At 43.9% G+C, this 17,095-nt stretch overlaps 1 protein-coding gene across 4 annotated transcripts; it reads left to right on the top strand.

Moving 5' to 3' along the window:
- Positions 1-292: 292 nt before the first annotated feature.
- Positions 293-16,266, top strand: thrap3b (thyroid hormone receptor associated protein 3b). 4 transcript variants are annotated; one of them, XM_069691712.1, is made up of 12 exons: positions 293-342; positions 6,335-6,495; positions 9,140-9,997; positions 10,849-11,454; positions 12,132-12,298; positions 12,469-12,580; positions 12,701-12,776; positions 13,425-13,606; positions 13,753-13,984; positions 14,566-14,715; positions 15,229-15,258; positions 15,963-16,266. In XM_069691712.1, the coding sequence occupies exons 2-12, from the start codon at positions 6,368-6,370 to the stop codon at positions 16,182-16,184; spliced, it is 2,763 nt and encodes a 920-aa protein (XP_069547813.1). In that variant the 5' UTR covers positions 293-342; positions 6,335-6,367; the 3' UTR covers positions 16,185-16,266. The 4 variants fall into 4 exon arrangements, 3 of the variants coding, with proteins under 3 accessions (XP_069547813.1, XP_069547804.1, XP_069547822.1); XM_069691703.1 differs by lacking the exon at positions 293-342 and adding an exon at positions 2,409-2,787; XR_011310639.1 differs by lacking the exons at positions 293-342; positions 15,229-15,258; positions 15,963-16,266 and adding exons at positions 2,409-2,787; positions 14,134-14,270 and having other exon boundaries at positions 14,566-14,653.
- The last annotated feature ends 829 nt before the right edge of the window (positions 16,267-17,095 follow it).

Below are 17,095 nucleotides of genomic sequence, written 5' to 3'. Positions count from 1 at the left end.
ACATTTGATCCATCCGTGTTCTCATTTAACACAATGTCTACATTTAAGTTTTTATTTTACAGCCACCAGCCGACCCTGCAGAGATATTAAATGTGTGGCAGCAAACAGTGACAATCGTAGATCATCACGAGCACTTTCTTCAGACAACATTGTTGAAAACGCTTCCAGGGAGCCAACTATTTATAAATGAGATGTGATTTCACCAAGTGGTCGTCAGACAGTCGGTTACAGGAGGCTGGTGCTCATTCGCAACACCTTTCACTGAGGTTTCATCTTCAAACGAGGAAGCAGAGACGTCTCACTGCTCACTGTGTGAGTTACTTTCACTCTCCATTACACAAGGTGAGCCTTTTTCCTCTTTCTGTTTTACTTTCTCACACTTAAAAACTGATGCCTTGAAAAAAATATTTAAAGCCCTGTTGTGTTTTTATTTTCCTCTGAAAAAGGTAAGTCTGAATTTGTTTAGCTTGTGATACGTGCAGCTTCAAAGACAGGAAAGGGAAATGGTTTATATGCTACTTCAATCGTGTTAGTTTCAGATAAGAAATAAATAAAACAGTTTTTAATCAGGATGCTTTGGGGGAATCTGACACTTCTTTAATGGAAAAAAATAGATTGAATTCTGAGTTTTACTTTTGCTACATAGATACACAAATTTTATAATTGCTTGCTGTTTTGTTTGCTCTAATTTGAATGATGACACAAATGCTCCACTAGTTTAATGTTGCCGTCAGTAAATACGCAACGATCCCTTTCGTCTTGCTGACTTTATTTCACGTGAATCTCATGACCTCACTGGTTAAAGTTGTCCTCGGTCCCTTGGAATCCATGAGCTCATAAACAGCTTGTAACCCTGAGTGACAGACAAGGAGCCATGTGTGGCCTCACATTGTGGCTGAAGGAGAGATTTGTCAGGGTTAATTTTAACCTCAGCACGTCCAAGTGTCTGACACTTGTGCTACAAAGACAAAATGACAGTGAATGGGAACCGTTTGCATATCTCTGTCGTAGGTCAACGAGGGGTGACTTGATTACAGCGTGCCAGACTGAGTTGTGAAAATTCAAACCAGATCTTTTGTGCTGAAGGACAGACAGTCGTTTCTGAGACTCAGCTCATCTCAGTGGATCATCTTTAGATCAGTGATCACCAACCGGTTGTATCTACAATACACAGATTGTAGAGTATGATTTGAATTAAAAAAAACATCCACTTATTTTTCCTTACAAACAAAATAAATATTCAAACAGGATTACAAATGCTGATTTTCGGTGACTTCCTACCAACCTGAATCGGGTGCGACACTTAAAGCCACATGTTGCCATCAAGAAAGCAAAAAGATTAGTCAAAAATAGTTTGGAGGTTTAAATAGAGTCATATTTGAAACAGATAAAAGTTTAAAATCGTCGCTAAAAAGAATTGATAACCAAACAAGAAAGTATGCACTTTAATATCAAATAAAACGTGATAACTGTCAGCACATTATACTCGGCTGCTTGTGGAATCCTTTCATATGATGTTATTTATGTCCTTTCCTGACAAACTGTCCATGTAAAAAAAAAAAAAAAACTAATTAATAATAAAGTACAAGTGAAGTAAAAATAGAAGTCTAGTACAGCTGTTGAGGGATGTCTTCCTCATCATCTTGTGGGATCACAAGTTCCCTGAGGTCAACAGGTGCTACATGAACCAACGGAAAGATCCGGATCAACATGGCACAGACACAAAACTTATCCAATACCACATGGCTATTTTGAATACATATTAGTTAAACTAAGATATGGTTATTTAGAAACAACAAGTTTAACTTTGACATTAAAACTTTAAAAAAATGTACTGCCAACTGTACAAAATCAAACCAGCGAAGGATTCAGATTTTATCATAGATTGTGACATTTAGGCTTAAAAAGAGCCTGAGTTGAGTATAAAAAATAATGTTGTAATGCAATATTTATCACTGTTAATAAACGGTAAATAGGGTTGTTATCTGGTGCACAAAAAAGAATATGCGATATCCCCACTTTTGACTGATTTTGTATTCTTTTCTGGTCTTTTTTGTTGTTGTCTCCTTGCAGTTGTTTTGCATGTAGTAGTCTTCATTCAGTATAATGTTGTTGATTTGTGTCTTGGAGGTGATTTTAAGTGTTTTTGTTGTTGTTGTTGTTGTTGTTGTAATTTTCGCTCTTTTTGCAACCTTTTGTGTATTTGTGACCATTTTGTTTCTCAGCTGCAGAGAAAATAAATATAATAGAAATAGAAAATATGAACAGGCCTATATTCTAGGGGTGACCAATACGGCTCAATACCCAGTAGTAAAGGGGAACATCAACCGGGCACGTCTGAGCCTTTCCTGCAGGTTTATCTACGTCTTCAGCCCGTCGCACGAAGTCTCGCGCGATTTGGACGTAACGTTAGCGTTCGTCGGCGTGAGCTCGGTCGTTAGCAACCGTTAAGTCTCGATGCCTTTCAAAGCTCGCATTTAGCCCGATCGACAAACGCTTCAGATGCACCCCCAGGCGAGTATTTAGCGGGGCATGACTCCGTAGTCCGATTGCGCTGCCTTTTCTGAAGGTGCGGTGCGTCTTGTTTTGTTCGCCGCGTCGGTATCGGCGGGCGCTGCTGCTGCTGGCGAGCTAAGTTGCTAACATCCGTTGGCTTCAACACTCGGGTTCAGCGCAGCGACGAAACCAGGAAGGAGGCGGACGAGACGGGCCAGGCAGCTCCGGCCTCTCCAGGTCGCTTCAACGTTTCCTTTCAAAAAAAAAACAAACCTCGGAAAACAAGAAAAGGTAACCTTTTTTTTTTTGGGGGGGGGGGGGAGTGAAAGTTTAGCGCCTCCTTGGCTGATTTGTGAAATATATATATATATAAAAAAAAAACGTGTCCGTCAAGCGCTGGTGCGTTCAGGGACACTGTCGAGGATGTCAAAAAAAAAACCAAAAAACTAAATAAATAAACGAACTTAAAGGTTAAACCCAGTTTTATTTCAATGTTTTCTTTCACCTTTATGCTCATTTTATATGTCAAGACGGGAGATCGATTTTTGAGTTAGGAAAAGTTGAATAAGTGCACAGATTAGTAGATTAAAGGTCCAATGTGTAAGATGTTTTTAAGTCCCTTGTTGTAACACGTTTGTAAAAGTGAAGAGATGACAAGTCAGACACTGTACAAACTAAATCTGCTGGTGATTTGCATATTATTGCCCTCCTGTTGGTTTGTACATTTTTGGCATAACACAAGTGAGATTGTGCGGATTCAGTAGCGGACTGATTGTTTTAACCTTCAGTTTACATTCACATAAATGTATTACCATTAAGACCGTAGACGCGAGTAAATAGCCGCAGTAAAACCCTCATATTGACACCTTTTTGAATGTTTGTGTTGTAAATAGCTGCACTAAAGGGACTTTGACTGGGAGTGTGTCGGAGCAAAAGCTTCTTTTTTTCCCCCGAGCCCCTAGTGGCCCCTAGTGGCCCGCAGTGGTATTGCAATTTAAGGTCACTTCTGATTCTTTTTTTCAGACCTGGACACTATTTATACACTGTGTATGTTTTCTACGTGGATTTGGGTCTGTTTGGCATACGGCGACGCAGTCTAATAACACATTTTGGCATAGATCAGGGTAAAAATACTTTATTGAATGACACCATTATCAAAACAGTCCTTTGACCTCTAACGCTGTTGCGGTCCTTTCCTGTTTCCCTCCACAGTAACTGTGTTTGTTAATTTTACTTTAACCTCAACCCCTCCTTCCCCCCACACACACACACACACACACACACACACAACCAGGCCTGCCGCTTTTCTGTGTAAATCAAAACCGGTTCTGCATTGTTTGCTGCACCGAAGCACTCGTTATGAAATAGTTTAGGCAAATTGTTTCACTGCAAGCGAACGTTTGATGCAATCGATGTTTGCCGAGCGGACGGATCGTAAAAAAAATCTCCTTCCTCTGCTTTCAGAGACGTCGTGCAGTGGCGAGATGGAAAAAGCTTAACTTGGTTGTGTTAGTTTTCACTTCCTTTTGTTGCCTCAATGTCAAAGGCAGAGTGGGGATCTTGGTAGCATACAGTCAGACAATGTGGTGAAACTCAACTCACTGATGCACCTCCAGTAAAATTATTATTCAGGGCATAAAGTCTGCAAGGCCTTTTCCACAGCAGAGCAGAAAGAGGGATGATGCTATGAATACAAACTCTTAATTGTTAACCGTAAAGCGCTTTTATAAGGTTGTGCACGTTGGGAGGGTGTCGGCATACTTTCGCACAGCTCTTGTCTACTAAACTCCCCCCCCCCCCCCCATACCTAACAGCCTCCTTATTTCACGAGAGACTCGCAACTTCCCGTAGGATGACAAAGGTTTACAATGAAACGAGGGAATATAGGCAGAGAGGTGGTGTTTACCTGAATGATGAATGGTGAAAGTTATAGGTTTAGTGAAAGGGCAGTCGGGGCCTTCTGTCCCTTTGATTGTCTTAGGCGGTAGGAAAACAGTCCAGCGGCCTGCTGGAGTTTCAGACAGGCAGGGAACCTTTGTTTGGCACATAGCAACTGTCGTCCCTTCAAACATGAAAGAAAACAAGCCCCCTTTATGCATTTAATTGGGGTCTCTGAGGCGATCCTAAAATACAATGGAAATGCCTCGGACTTAGCTGTTTAGACAGCAGACTGACGTTATTATCACCAGGGACGCTGCCTTTTGAACATCCTGGTTCGTTCCTGTTGTAGTAAAAGCGTTCTCCACGCCTTCCTGCGCTAAAGGGGCACTACCTGCTTCGGGGCTGCTGCGTTGTAAGAGCTGGATGCACAGAAATAACTGAAGCATCTCTGTGAAAAGGCAGCAGAAGAGACAAAAGCTTCTAAATTTAGGTGGGTGAAATAAAAAAAAAAAAAAATGTAAAGGTGATTTAAAGGACATTTTTCCTTTCGGCAGAAAGAAGCATGTAGATAAAGAAAATCTCATTTTCTTGGTCCTGCAGTGTTGGAATAATACCAAAAAGAAAAAAAAGAAAAACAACTTCACTGTCCAAAGGAGTCGTCAATCTCCCACCGCCTCTTGTGAAATTTTTGTTTCCTTTCGTGGTGACTCAGTAGTTGTTTTATAGTCAAGGTTACTTTACTTAAGGGAGGCAATGTTTGTTTTGTAGTTGCAATTTGATGAAAGATATCCAATGAAAAATCCTTAAAGGAAACATTTTCTTGCTGTAGTCAGTCTGAAATTCAAAGGCATGAATACTGTTGCATTATTATTGCTACTAATCAGGTCTAATTGATTATTTTGGCATCAGAATTGTACCTTTTATACTACAGCAGCTTGGATTTTTAATTCTGCAAGGCTCTGTTTACATTAAATTATTTTATTAGCAGCAGCAGAGGAGAGATGACAGAAACTCTTACAAAGCATTGATTTCAGCTTCCTTTTAAGATGTCTCCAGAATGCATTTCAAATTGTAATCACATTTTCTAAAAGTCTTAAATATGGTCTCTCACCTGCTGTTTTTTCTTTTGCCACTCATCAAACCACAACTCAAACATCGACAGGCTTTACATTTTACTGATAAACAATGTTCAGCATAATTGCCTGAAAAACAAACAATAAAAGTGATATATATCTCTCTTTTTTTTTTTAAGTGGTTTATCCATCTATCTATCTACTGGTCATCTGGAATCAGTAATTGTTTTTATATACAGCTGGAAATGCGATATAATTACAAAAAAATAGTACTTTGTTTTTGTCGGCACCGTCTGCAGCAATTACTAGACTCATTTTTTGTTTGTTGTAAAATATGTACGGGTGACCTCAGGAATCAGAATCGGATCCCGTCGCCGGTCTGCTGTCGTTACAAGGTCTCTGGGTAGTCGAAGTGCGTGTGATGTTGAGCCAGCCGCTCACTCCTCCTCAGCAGCAGCCCGAACATGTTGTGCGTTGTGCCGCTCCGTGTGTCATATTGCTGCCGGCTCCTGTGCACATGTTTACGTGCCGTCCCAGCTGTCCGCCGGAGCCTTTAATCCGGCCCGTTGGCCCTCGGTTCTTCATCTCAACATTGCTTTTGATTCATTCTCCTCTGACAGTTCAAGGCCATGCGGGGCTTTACGGTCTCGATGGCGGACGACAAGGTGCCATTAACGCTGCGCAGCCTCCGCCTGTCAGCGGGTCCAGGAAGCGTTTAGGTGCACACTCCTGATTAATGTGGGGGATTTGCTGGAATTTCTTTTCACGTTAAAGCAACATTATAATCCTCGGCGCTTGTTTCGATCCTTTAGTGAACGGTTAGAAGGCAAATTCTTTGTTCAGCTTTAATATTTGGCAGCAACTTTTCTTCTTGTGTTTTTAAGGAAGAGAGTGTTTATACCGGCCTGAGTGCAAAGATGTCAAAGGCTCCGGATTCTCCCGCTCGGTCCCGCTCCAGATCAAGGTCCAGGTCCAGATCCAGGTCCTACACCAGATCTCGCTCCAGAAGCCACTCCCGCTCAAGATCCAGAAAACGTCGCTACAGGTAAATCCTTTTGCTTTCTGTATTTTGATACCACTCAGAAACGACTTTTCCGTTTGTGCTAAATTTATTGAGAATGATGGCTATTTGATTACGTTATAAAAAAAACAACAACAACAGCCTTCAATGTAGCTGTGTAATATAACGGACTATTTTCTAATTAAAAAAACAAAAACAAATGGTTTGTTTTTCTGTTTTGGTTAAAATCACCTGTGGAAATCAATACTTGTGGTCATAGATTTTGAAATGTACAGGTCAAAGTTTTGTCTTCATCAGTCTGAAAATGTGTACAAGCTAAGTGTGCCTCAGTACAAATATCCACCGGCTCTGCGCAAAGCACCAAGGAAATGGCAGTTTTATATTGCAGTCATTATTTGCTTCATCGTGCCACCATGTCTCCTCAATGATGAAGCGTTCCCGTGAAGAGCCGAGCAGTTTCCCTGAATCACTTTTTATACCGACGGATTCGGCCTAAAGCACGTCTTTAATCAGTGCTCGGGCATAATGTGTGGAAACCGTCTGCATGTGTATAGTTTGTATTTAGTCTCTTTTAAGGTTTGATATAGCGATATATGGTGTGTAGTTGTGTTACATTCAGCTGTTCTTGTTGCCTCGTTTTACGATGCTCTTCCCAACTCATTCGAGTTTTGTTCCTGATTTGCGCAACTCTTCACGTGGGGCGGGAATACTTACTGATTTGCGTCAGCTCACCTTTAACTCTGGTTAAAGACTCTCCAGAATGTCTTTCCCACCCGGACAGCTTCACTGTTGTCGGTCTGTGTCGGAAGCTCGAGGGTTAAACGCTTTAACAAACAGTGAGTGGTTGGATTGGCTTGTTTTTCCCTCCGTGTCAATGATTTGTCAAAGCGGCAAATGGAGGTGGAGAGCGGCTCACTCTTGGCCTCTCTTGTATCTTCCTCCCCCTTTACTGCCTCCTCCCTCTGTGGATTAGAGCTTATTGCGTCCCGGTCTGCTTGTGGGAACGAGTGTCTTTTCCATGTAATGCAGCTCAGTCCAGGACTGCTCTCTTCCAATGAAAAGGCGTAAGGGGTAAGCAAAAGAAACAACACTCGACAGGTTTCCTTTAATGCATTTTGTCACGCGTTGGCAAGCAATGTTTTTGTAAAGGATTATCTGTTTTGTGCGAGTTCAATGTTTTATTCGTAAAGTCCTCAGTTAAAACATTTTTTTTTTTTATGAATCTTGATTTTTGAATTTCTGTGTAATTTTAAAGAAGAGCCCACTTGAGTTGTTCTCACTTGTTTTTAATGCAACCGCTGACTGAAGTTGACTCAGGAATGTGTTGAAAGGTCAGTGTGTGCGGAGTAAAGCTTCACTCGGTGTGATCTGTAATGTTTACAAACTACGTACAGATCATTTCAGTCAGGATGAGCCGGCGGTGCTCGGCGTAGGTGCTTTCCTGTTGCATCCTGTTGAATTGATACGCATCCAGCCAGCCGTAGGTCTATTGTCAGAGCTGCCCAAAATAGGGCCTGTGGACCGCCAAAGGCCATTGTGCACCCCCACTGGGTTCCCCCACCCCCAGCGAAGAATGTTTTGTCTGTGATTACTGTCCTTAAAGGTAACAACAATCTAAGACCAGAATTTGCTTTTGGCTCCATCTGCTGGTCAGACAACTGAACTATTACTGCTGTGTTACAGTTTTAATCACGTGATTATAATGTGGGGCTGCAGATATTTACTGTAATTTTCTGTTCATTTTATTTGTTACATTTATTCATTTATTTTTTTGGGGCTGTGACGTAAAAACGATTTAGAAAATTTACTTTGTAATGAAGTCAAATTGCTTAATTTTTCCAAGCAACGGCCCGAAACTAGAATATATAGGATTTCCTCATATAGAAGACAAAGAAGACCAGAAAATATTTTACATTAGAACAGTTGGATCGTCTGAGAATTTAGTTCCAAATAAGGAACAATTAGTCGACTATTAAAGTTATATGTTTTCTGACATTAGTTTATTTACTGAATCTGGTACTTAGTTTCAGCTCTAATATAATAAATAACAACAACAACAAAAAAACTGATTAATAAATCAAAATAAAATCCTGTGGTTGATTTCTATTTGTGGATTTTCCTTATTTTAATTTAAGGTTAAATTCTGGGAATAACTCATCCTTATTTCATTGTCACATGGATGTGTTGGTAGAAAGACTCACAGCCTTTACTGAGAATTCGACAATCCACTTTATGATTTAATCCACACGATGCCTCCGTGTTGGGTTAGGTCGCAGCCAAATGGTAAGAAAAGTGGAGCTTGAAGGTTCACGCTCGACCTTCGGAGACACATTGTCCTACTTGGTTGTTTCCGAGGCTTTCTACCACATCTCGTTGTCTTCCTCAGCAGGTGGATTTTCTCAGGTGTCATGTAGCAGTTTTTGTTGTTAAAACGTGACCGAAGTATAGTATTTTGGTCATGTGGTTTGACAGATGTTGTATTTTTTTTTTTTTTTTTTACTATTTGGTCCGGTGTTCCTGGTGTTGCACTCGGCCTCTTGTCCTACGTCGACCGAGTGTTACCGCCAAGCAAAGTTGCTTAGCGACCGAGTCACTTCCCGTAACGTCCATGCCTCACCACATCTTCTTCCATGTTCGTCCTGTCTTTTCCTTTTCCTCTCCTCTCCAGTTCGAGGTCTCGTTCCCGCTCACGGTCCCACTCTCCGTCCTACAGAAACTATCCTTCTCGGGACTATCAGAACAACAGAGGAGGGTTCAGAGGCTACAACCGAGGCTACCGGAGGCCCTTCCACTACCGGGGCAGAAACCGAGGTTATTACCAACGCGGGCATTACCAGAATAGAGGCGGAGGCGGGGGCTACGGCTATAAGTCCAATTGGCAGGGTGGCGGTGGCGGTGGTGGGGGTGGTGGGGGTGGTGGTGGTGGTGGAGGAGGAGGTGGTGGGGGTGGGGGTGGAGGAGCGGGAGGCTGGCACGATCGCCACCATGACCAGGACCACCACTCACACAGCCCCAGGAGGGGGCGCTCACGCTCCCGCACACCCAAGAAGCGCTCGGGCAGCCGGAGCCGCTCCCGCTACTCCGAGCGCTCGTCCTCGGGACGATCTCGACACACCAGCTTCTCCTCTCGGTCCCGGTCCTCGTCCCCGCGCCATCGCAGCAGCAAGGGCAAGCACGCCTCCAAGGATGCTAAAGAAAAGGTAGCAGAAGTCAGAGACGAGAAGTCGGGTCAGGCAGCAGACGGCAGCGCCATCGAGAAGGTGTCCGGAGGCAAGTGGATTGATTATGACGCGAGCCCCAAACGAGCCACCCCAGACAGTAAGAAAGAAGACGCTCCCTCCGGTTCTGACAGCCAAGGGCCCAGCAGCGGCGGCCCTCTGTGGAAAACCATCGGCAGCGCGTCGTCCCCTCCAACAAAGAGCCCCACGAAGTCTGGACAAACGGCCTCGTTCAGCGGCTTTGGGTTCTTCTCAAAGGAAGATGTCAAAGCTGGAGATAAGGCCGGGATCTCTGCAGCCTTCAAAAAGTATGTCCAATACTTTCCTTTTGTTCTAGATAACGAAATGTTTTCCATTGTATTTAATTATCCTAACAAACTATGAACGTTATTTGTCTTTCAAATATGTTTAGCCTTTTTCAAAGATCCTTGGAAGAAAGCAGGTTAAAAAGGAATGAAACATAAGACTCCTGATTTTAAGTGCATTGAAAATGCTGTTGTCCTTTTCCACTTACTTATGACAGTGGTGGTTACGTGAGTATACGTATTGAAATGTGAGTCCTGGTCTGTACTGTTTGCACTGGGGATGGGCTTGTTTATTTGTTTGTTTTTTGAAAAACATAGTAAATTAAAATCCTTAGCCGACCTGTAAATGTCAAAATGTTTGGAGTTTATAGTTTTTACTGCTCTTAGTCTCCAGGACTTTTTTTTGTTTGTTTGTTTTTCTTCAAAATAAATTGATTTGGGAAATAAAATTGGCAGAATTTTAGGTTGATGAGCCATCGTGTTAAAATGATAATAATCACCTAAATATTTGTCATTTTCATGTAAATGATCATATCCAAGTATTTCTCTACATGCACATTTTATGGTCTGTTCAGTAACTTGAAGTTAATGCAGACTGTAATTCTCTGCATGTCTTTTTCTTGCATAATAACGCGGATCAATCTAAATTGCAGTTATTTTTTTAAATTTTTTATTTAAAAGCAACATATTTTGCACCTTTCAGGGTCTTTCAGTTTGAGATTATTTTGTACTTGTGTGTTTTTTTTCCCTCCCTCTTGCATTATTCATCTGAAGTATCGTCTTTTTAAAATAAGCACATTGGTACCGTACGTGGCGCTGCAGGTGCTAAAGCTCACTTTGATTCTCTGTTTCAGGTTCTTGGCTGAGAATAAAAGCAAAAAGCAGGCAGCCGAAAAGGAGAACGGTCGCGATAAGGAGCAGATGAGCGCAGACCGAGAGCTCGAGAAAGGCAGCAAGTCAGGGGAGCTCTTCAACATCTCGTCCTCTTCTTTTGGCGACTCCAAGGAAGACAAGACTCTGCCTTTCTTTGACGCAGGAGAAGAGGAGTTCCTCAAGTCGCACGGGCTGAAGGAGAGGGACACGGAGGAGGACGGCGACGTCAAGCCCGCCCTCACCGCTCGGGACATTTTCGGGAAATGGGACGACGAGCCGACCTATCCGACGTCCTATCCGTCCGTCAAGGAGAAAAGCCGGCGAGACGTCGAAGAGGCGGAGCCGACGGCCGACGCGGAGGAGGACGTGTACCGAAGCCGCAAACACGGCTCCAAGAAAGAGGAGAAGTCCAAGAAGAAAGAGAAGAAGGAGAAGGAGAAGGAGAAGGCCAGAAGGAGTCCGTCCCCCGGCCGCCCCCCGATTTTCCCCGGAGCTTTTCCGCCTCGTGAGCAGTCGCCTGCCGCTCGTCTGTCTGCGTCCAGGGAAGAGTTTGAGCTCAAAATCGGCTCTATTGACGAAATGCCCAGGTACGTGCAGTCATTCACATCACGTACACCGCGATGCCACGCCATCGGCTCGAAAAGAAGACAAACCTATATTTTCCAACAGCTGATTTATGCACAGAGATTTTCTGAAGCTGGAAAACACTTTGGGGTTCATTTAACAGCTCCTCATCCTTCATAGCGGCCACGATGAGTTTCTGAGGCTCTTCCTGCGTCCCAGAGCGACACATTTATTTATGGAGGGTTTATTTGCGTTCAGCAACAACCGATGCCACGTACTGCAGCTTTTACAGCCGCGGCTCAACGATATATGAATACATTAAAGCACAAAACACAGAAATGAAATGGGAAAATCATACGAAGCAGCGCCGGACACAAACGCAACACCACGTGTATATGAAATGATACAAGCAGCAAACCAGAAAATGTCCCAACTATTTGTTAAAACTTTGTAAAGACTTCTAGGGCTGAATGATCAGCTGCCTCAGTAACACTCAAGATGACGAACGACCCATAATGCAACACACTGTTGCAGCCGGTACTCGCTTCAAATCAACAAGAGTGTCTGATGACGTGAACATGTAAACGTGTATTCCTTAAACACAATTTCTAACAAATATCTATTCGGCCCAGTGCAGTTATGCTTCTTTTTTTTTTTTTTTTGCCTTAATCAGCGTGCTTCACTTCTTCTGTCCTCTCAGCTCTTCTCTGTCTAAAGATCGCCTCATGTCTCGAGATCTGCTGAACCCCTCGAAGAAAGATCCGGAGTTTCGCTCCATTTTCCAGCACATTCAGTCGGCGCAGCTCCGTCGCAGCCCGTCTGAGCTGTTCGCTCAGCACATAGTGTCCATCGTGCACTACATCAAAGGTACAGTGTGACCGGTGCCGCTCGCGTCCCGCCTCTGCCGACGGTAACCGCGCAGGAGTCTGGGACGGTCGACGAGCTCCTCCCGATTCATCGCTCGCGCGTCCCTTAGTTGCCGCAGCCGCCGTCAACTGTGCGTGTGGAATAAGACCTTTCTGTTCTCTTGTCTGCAGCTCAACACTTCCACTCCTCAGACATGACTTTGAGTGAGCGGTTTGCCATGTACCAAAGAAAAGCTGCCGAGGCAGAAATGATGAAGCCAAGGAAGAGCCCAGAAATCCACAGGTATCCTCGAGCGCTCTGGTCATTCGCGCCGCATTCAACAAAAAGAAGTTCCGCTCTTGCAGTCTCTTTTACGACTTTCTTTTTTGTGGTTGACCTGAGGGCTTTTCCTCCTCTCTTTAGGAGAATCGATGTTTCCCCCAGTGCCTTTAAGAGGCACTCTCACCTGTTTGAGGATATGGAGGAGACGAGCTACAAGGTGACGAGCCCTTTTGAAATTTGACGTGTTTGGAACAAGCAAATCTGAGATAATCCAAAGCAGCAGTGTTCAGCTTTGTGCTTTTCTTTCAAAGGATGCATATTTCTAAATCAAAAGAGCCCAATTGTGTTTTGTAAGTGCCAAGCAAGTCCCCCCCCAGCCTATGAGATATGGTTATTGATTGGGTATGTACGAACCCAAGCAAAGGCTTAAAGGAAGTGAATTAAGATCCAGAGTCCAAGCCTCTCAAGGGACGCTTATCAGTGCCTTTACCTTGTAAGTATTTTTCCTGAAAAGAAAAAAAAATCTGAACAAAGTCAGTTTATTTTAGTGAGCAACATGCATGCTGCTGGTTTCCACAAAATACCAATGTTTTGTAGTATTGTTTATTTGCTACACATAGTTTTTAACTGCACTATTGATCATAGTAATGTAATGAATGTTTTGTCTTGACCACTAGAGGGAGCACAGTGCTCGTATAAGTTGTGAATCTTCATTTGTACTGTAGATAAGCATATATTATCAGGTAATGTCGTGTAGTGTCATTTATTACGTGGGAATATGTGCGCTTGATTGCTTCATTCAAAAATTAGCCATCAGTCTCGCCGCCGGCTGCTTTAGTGGTTAACGAGAAACATGTCTCTGCAGGACCCAAGTAAAAAGTTCAAAGGCGACGTGATGGATCTTCGCCTGGATATTGAAAGGCGTAAGAGGTTTGCTGGGAAGGAGCGCGACTACAAGCGTGAAGGGGGGAGGAGCCCCGGAGGCTCCAGAGGACCGAGCAGAGAGAGGTCCTCTGAGAAATCTGGGAAACACCACAAGAAATCCAAGTACGTCCCCGACTGTCACCGAGTGAACATTAACACCAACGTCACAGCCCGCACGTTGTACCTTCACGCCGTTCCCACAAGCGTTTGGCTCTTCATGACACGCATCCTGTTTTGTTTTTTTGTTTTGTTTTTGTTCTTCCTCACAGGAAGGGTAAGAAGAAGCGGGAGCGCTCTCCGTCCTCCTCTTCCTCCTCGTCCTCTCCATCCCCTTTTCCTCCGCCTTTCAGAGGCAAAGAGTACATGGGGGAGGGGATGGAGCAATCGGAGGAGGCCTTCAACCACTCGCGCTACCCTCCGCGGGACTACAGCGGCCCCGGGGACAGGGGCCCTCGAGAATACGAGGGCCACAGCACGGAAAGAGGAAGAGGCCGTGGATTTGTAAGTTCCCGTCTGCGCTTTCCTTCGTCTCTGCTGCTGTTTTTTTTGTTTTGTTTTTTGTTTGTTTGTTTGTTTTTGTTTTTTTTGTCTTTTCACTGAGGTACTGACATCTCATCTTCTTGCGATTCTCTGTCCTAACGGCATCACAGTAGACTACGCTTCTCTGCTCTGTTCCTTCCTCCTAATGCTAAGGAACATAATGTGGATGATGATGATGATGATGATGATGATAATGATGATGACACTCTATCATACATATTCCATGCACTACCTGGTTTTTATTAAGGTAATGTAGCACCAGTCAGTGGAAACTCACCTCATCACTAAACTAATGCTTGATTTCCATCAGTATGGCCTTTTTTTTTTGTTGTGTGTGTGTGTGTGTGTGTGTGTGTGTGTGTGTGTGTGTGTGTGTGTGTGTGTGTGTGTGTGTGTGCGTGTGTGTGTTTCTTGTTGTCATCGTTCCTGGGTCCACGTGAGTGCGGACCCAGTTCTAAAACTAATCGTCCATCTTGTTGTAGAAAATGCGTTCTGTCTCCTGACTGCGCTGTTTTGAGTGCACCTGTTGTTTTCGGTCTCAGTTCCCCAGAGTCCGAGGAAGAGGTTGGAACAGGGGAAATTACCCAGGCAACAACAGCAATGGAAACCCCGCCAATATGAATCCCCAAGCGCGCCCTCCAGAGGAGGAGTGGGACCCCGAGTACACTCCCAAGAGCAGGAAGTACTACCTGGTGAGTCTCTGCACTCGCCAACTGACTCGCCGGCATGTTCAGTCAGACATTGAAGGTGAAGACGTTTAGGACGCGTCACGGTAAAATATCAAAATCCCGACGGAGTTGATGGCGGTTGGATTTCCATGTAGCTGCTTCGACTCGCGGCCCCGGTGGCTCGCTGTCACACCCTCAGACAGCCAGCGGTTTTTTTATAATTTTTTTAAATTTATTTATTAATCGCGTCCGCTGTATCAACTGATTGTTTTGATTGATCGTTAATTCACGGACACTTCTTTAGACCTAAAATATACAGCGATGGGAGGGGGGGGGGGGGGGGAATCCAGAAGCTTCAACTACACTGGTTTTCTTCTATTCATTATATTATCAAATCACCTCATTAATCCTCTAACAAACTGCTAAACCCAGTTAACACGCGTAAATATTCCACACGCTTCTCCAGTAACCACAATTTGATCATTCTTCAACCTTAAAGGAATTGTTGTTTTTTTTGTTTTTTTTTAATCTTTTCAGAGACCCATCAGAACGGAAGAAACTGCACCTGTAAGAAATACATTGACATTCATTTTTTTTTTTTTTTTTTTAAATCTCTGCTCCACGTCTTGATTCTGTTGACTCTTGTGTTCGAGAATGACGATATTTATGTTACTGCTTAGTGAGATGTTTGCTCCTACGAGGGCGGATCGCCAAGTTCAGAGTTCAGTTCCTGTCCAGCGCAAACAATGTGCAGGGAGCAAAGAGAAGATGAACTCTTTATGGAGGAAGCCATCCCAAGTTTTAGCGCCTGAGTCGCACATGTTTTCTATCCGGAGACGATGAGGACCAAAAAAAAAAAAAAAAAAAGACTGAAAAGACGTTTTAGTTTAAACTCTCATGAACCCAGTTTTTCAAAAAATAAGACCAGCTGACACCAGAAGTAGGCGGTAAAACGCTGAAGGGAAGTTTAATCTCGTTTATTAAAAAGTAAGTAAAGAGTGTTTAACCGGAGTGGAAGCCGCTCAGCAAAATACTTCTCACTTAACCACCAGCAAAAAAAAATAATAATATCAAGACATTTTAAGTCAGTCCAGGTTTTTGGCACTTGACCCTTCATTTTTAATTTCCCCTTTCTTTCTTCCTTCACATTTTCCTGCACTGGACCAGCATGTGTGAAACCATGCTGCCGTGCAAAGGACTTCTGATTTTTCACGCTGCCGTCTCGAGTCGTGCGTGTCTTCTGAACGTGATGTATTTCTGCGCGTTTTCAGCATGACGATCGCGACGGAGAGAAAACCTGGATCGACAACCGGGGCCGGGGCCGGGGCTCCTTCCCGGCGCGCCGCGGACGCTTCGTGTACCGGAAGGGCAGCCCGAAGTGGACCCACGACATGTACCAGGGAGGCGAAGAGGGGGAGCTGGGAGAGGACAACATAGAGGTAGACCACAAGGACACCAAGGGCGCCGGCGACGCCTCCGCCCTGAAGCAGTAACGCTTCCGCCTCCGCGTCGAGTCCGAGCGCGTCGCACAGAAGGCGACGACGGGGCGTCCCCCCCACCCCCACCCCCTCCGCCCCCTCCCCCAGTTTCCTCCCCTCCACTTCATCTCATCCTTTTAACAGTGAAAGTGAAGAAAGTAGCGTAACTGGTTTGAATGAAAGGGCAGCGCGGTTACTGTGAGTGTAGTTAATATAACGGTGAGGGTTTTTTTTTTTGTTGTTGTTTTTTTTGCGTCTTTTTTTTTTTAAGGAGGGAAATTACCGAGGCAACAAAGATTCAGATGTTCATTTTGACTGCAAACACCACAAAAATTAAGAAAAGCATTTGTGCCTTAGAAAATGATGATAATAATAATAATAATAATAATATTACAGTCACGTGTATTTCTGTATCTGTCGGAAAGGACCGCCTCGGCTGTGAGAGGTTCGTCAGTCACGTGTTTCTTCGTGCGGAGCCGTGGTCCATCTTTTGATGTTACTGCATGAAACACTCGATTCGTACCTCGCCCCGCGGGACCAATCAGCAGGCGGCGCGCGGCTCGTGACGTACAAACCTGAAAGTTACTGCTGGATGTTTGATGTTTCTGTTATCTCAGCATTTTCATACAGTGCCACTTCACCTGTGTCTCTCATTAGGAAGCGAACACATGTTTGTGTGTGTGCGTGTGCGTGTGTGTGTGTGTGCGTGTGCGTGCGCGTGTGCGTGTATTGTCATTGATTTTTCGGTTTAAAAGCAGAGCAGATGGTAAAAACAAGTAAATACTAATTGGCACCCAGAATCCCCTGATTTGACCCCATGCGAGTTTTCTGCTTCTGTCATGTTAATTGAGGTAAGTGGCTGCCTTTGTCTCGATTTTTAATGAATAAAGCGAATAGTTATGACAAAAGTGTAGATTTATGACATT

The sequence above is a fragment of the Brachyistius frenatus genome, unplaced genomic scaffold, assembly GCF_029030835.1.
Source record: "Brachyistius frenatus isolate BFR_SWC_R1_liver_20210118 unplaced genomic scaffold, ASM2903083v1 Contig_2, whole genome shotgun sequence".
In the NCBI taxonomy this organism is placed as follows: Eukaryota; Metazoa; Chordata; class Actinopteri; family Embiotocidae; genus Brachyistius; species Brachyistius frenatus.
This window is presented reverse-complemented; position numbering and strand designations above follow the sequence as displayed.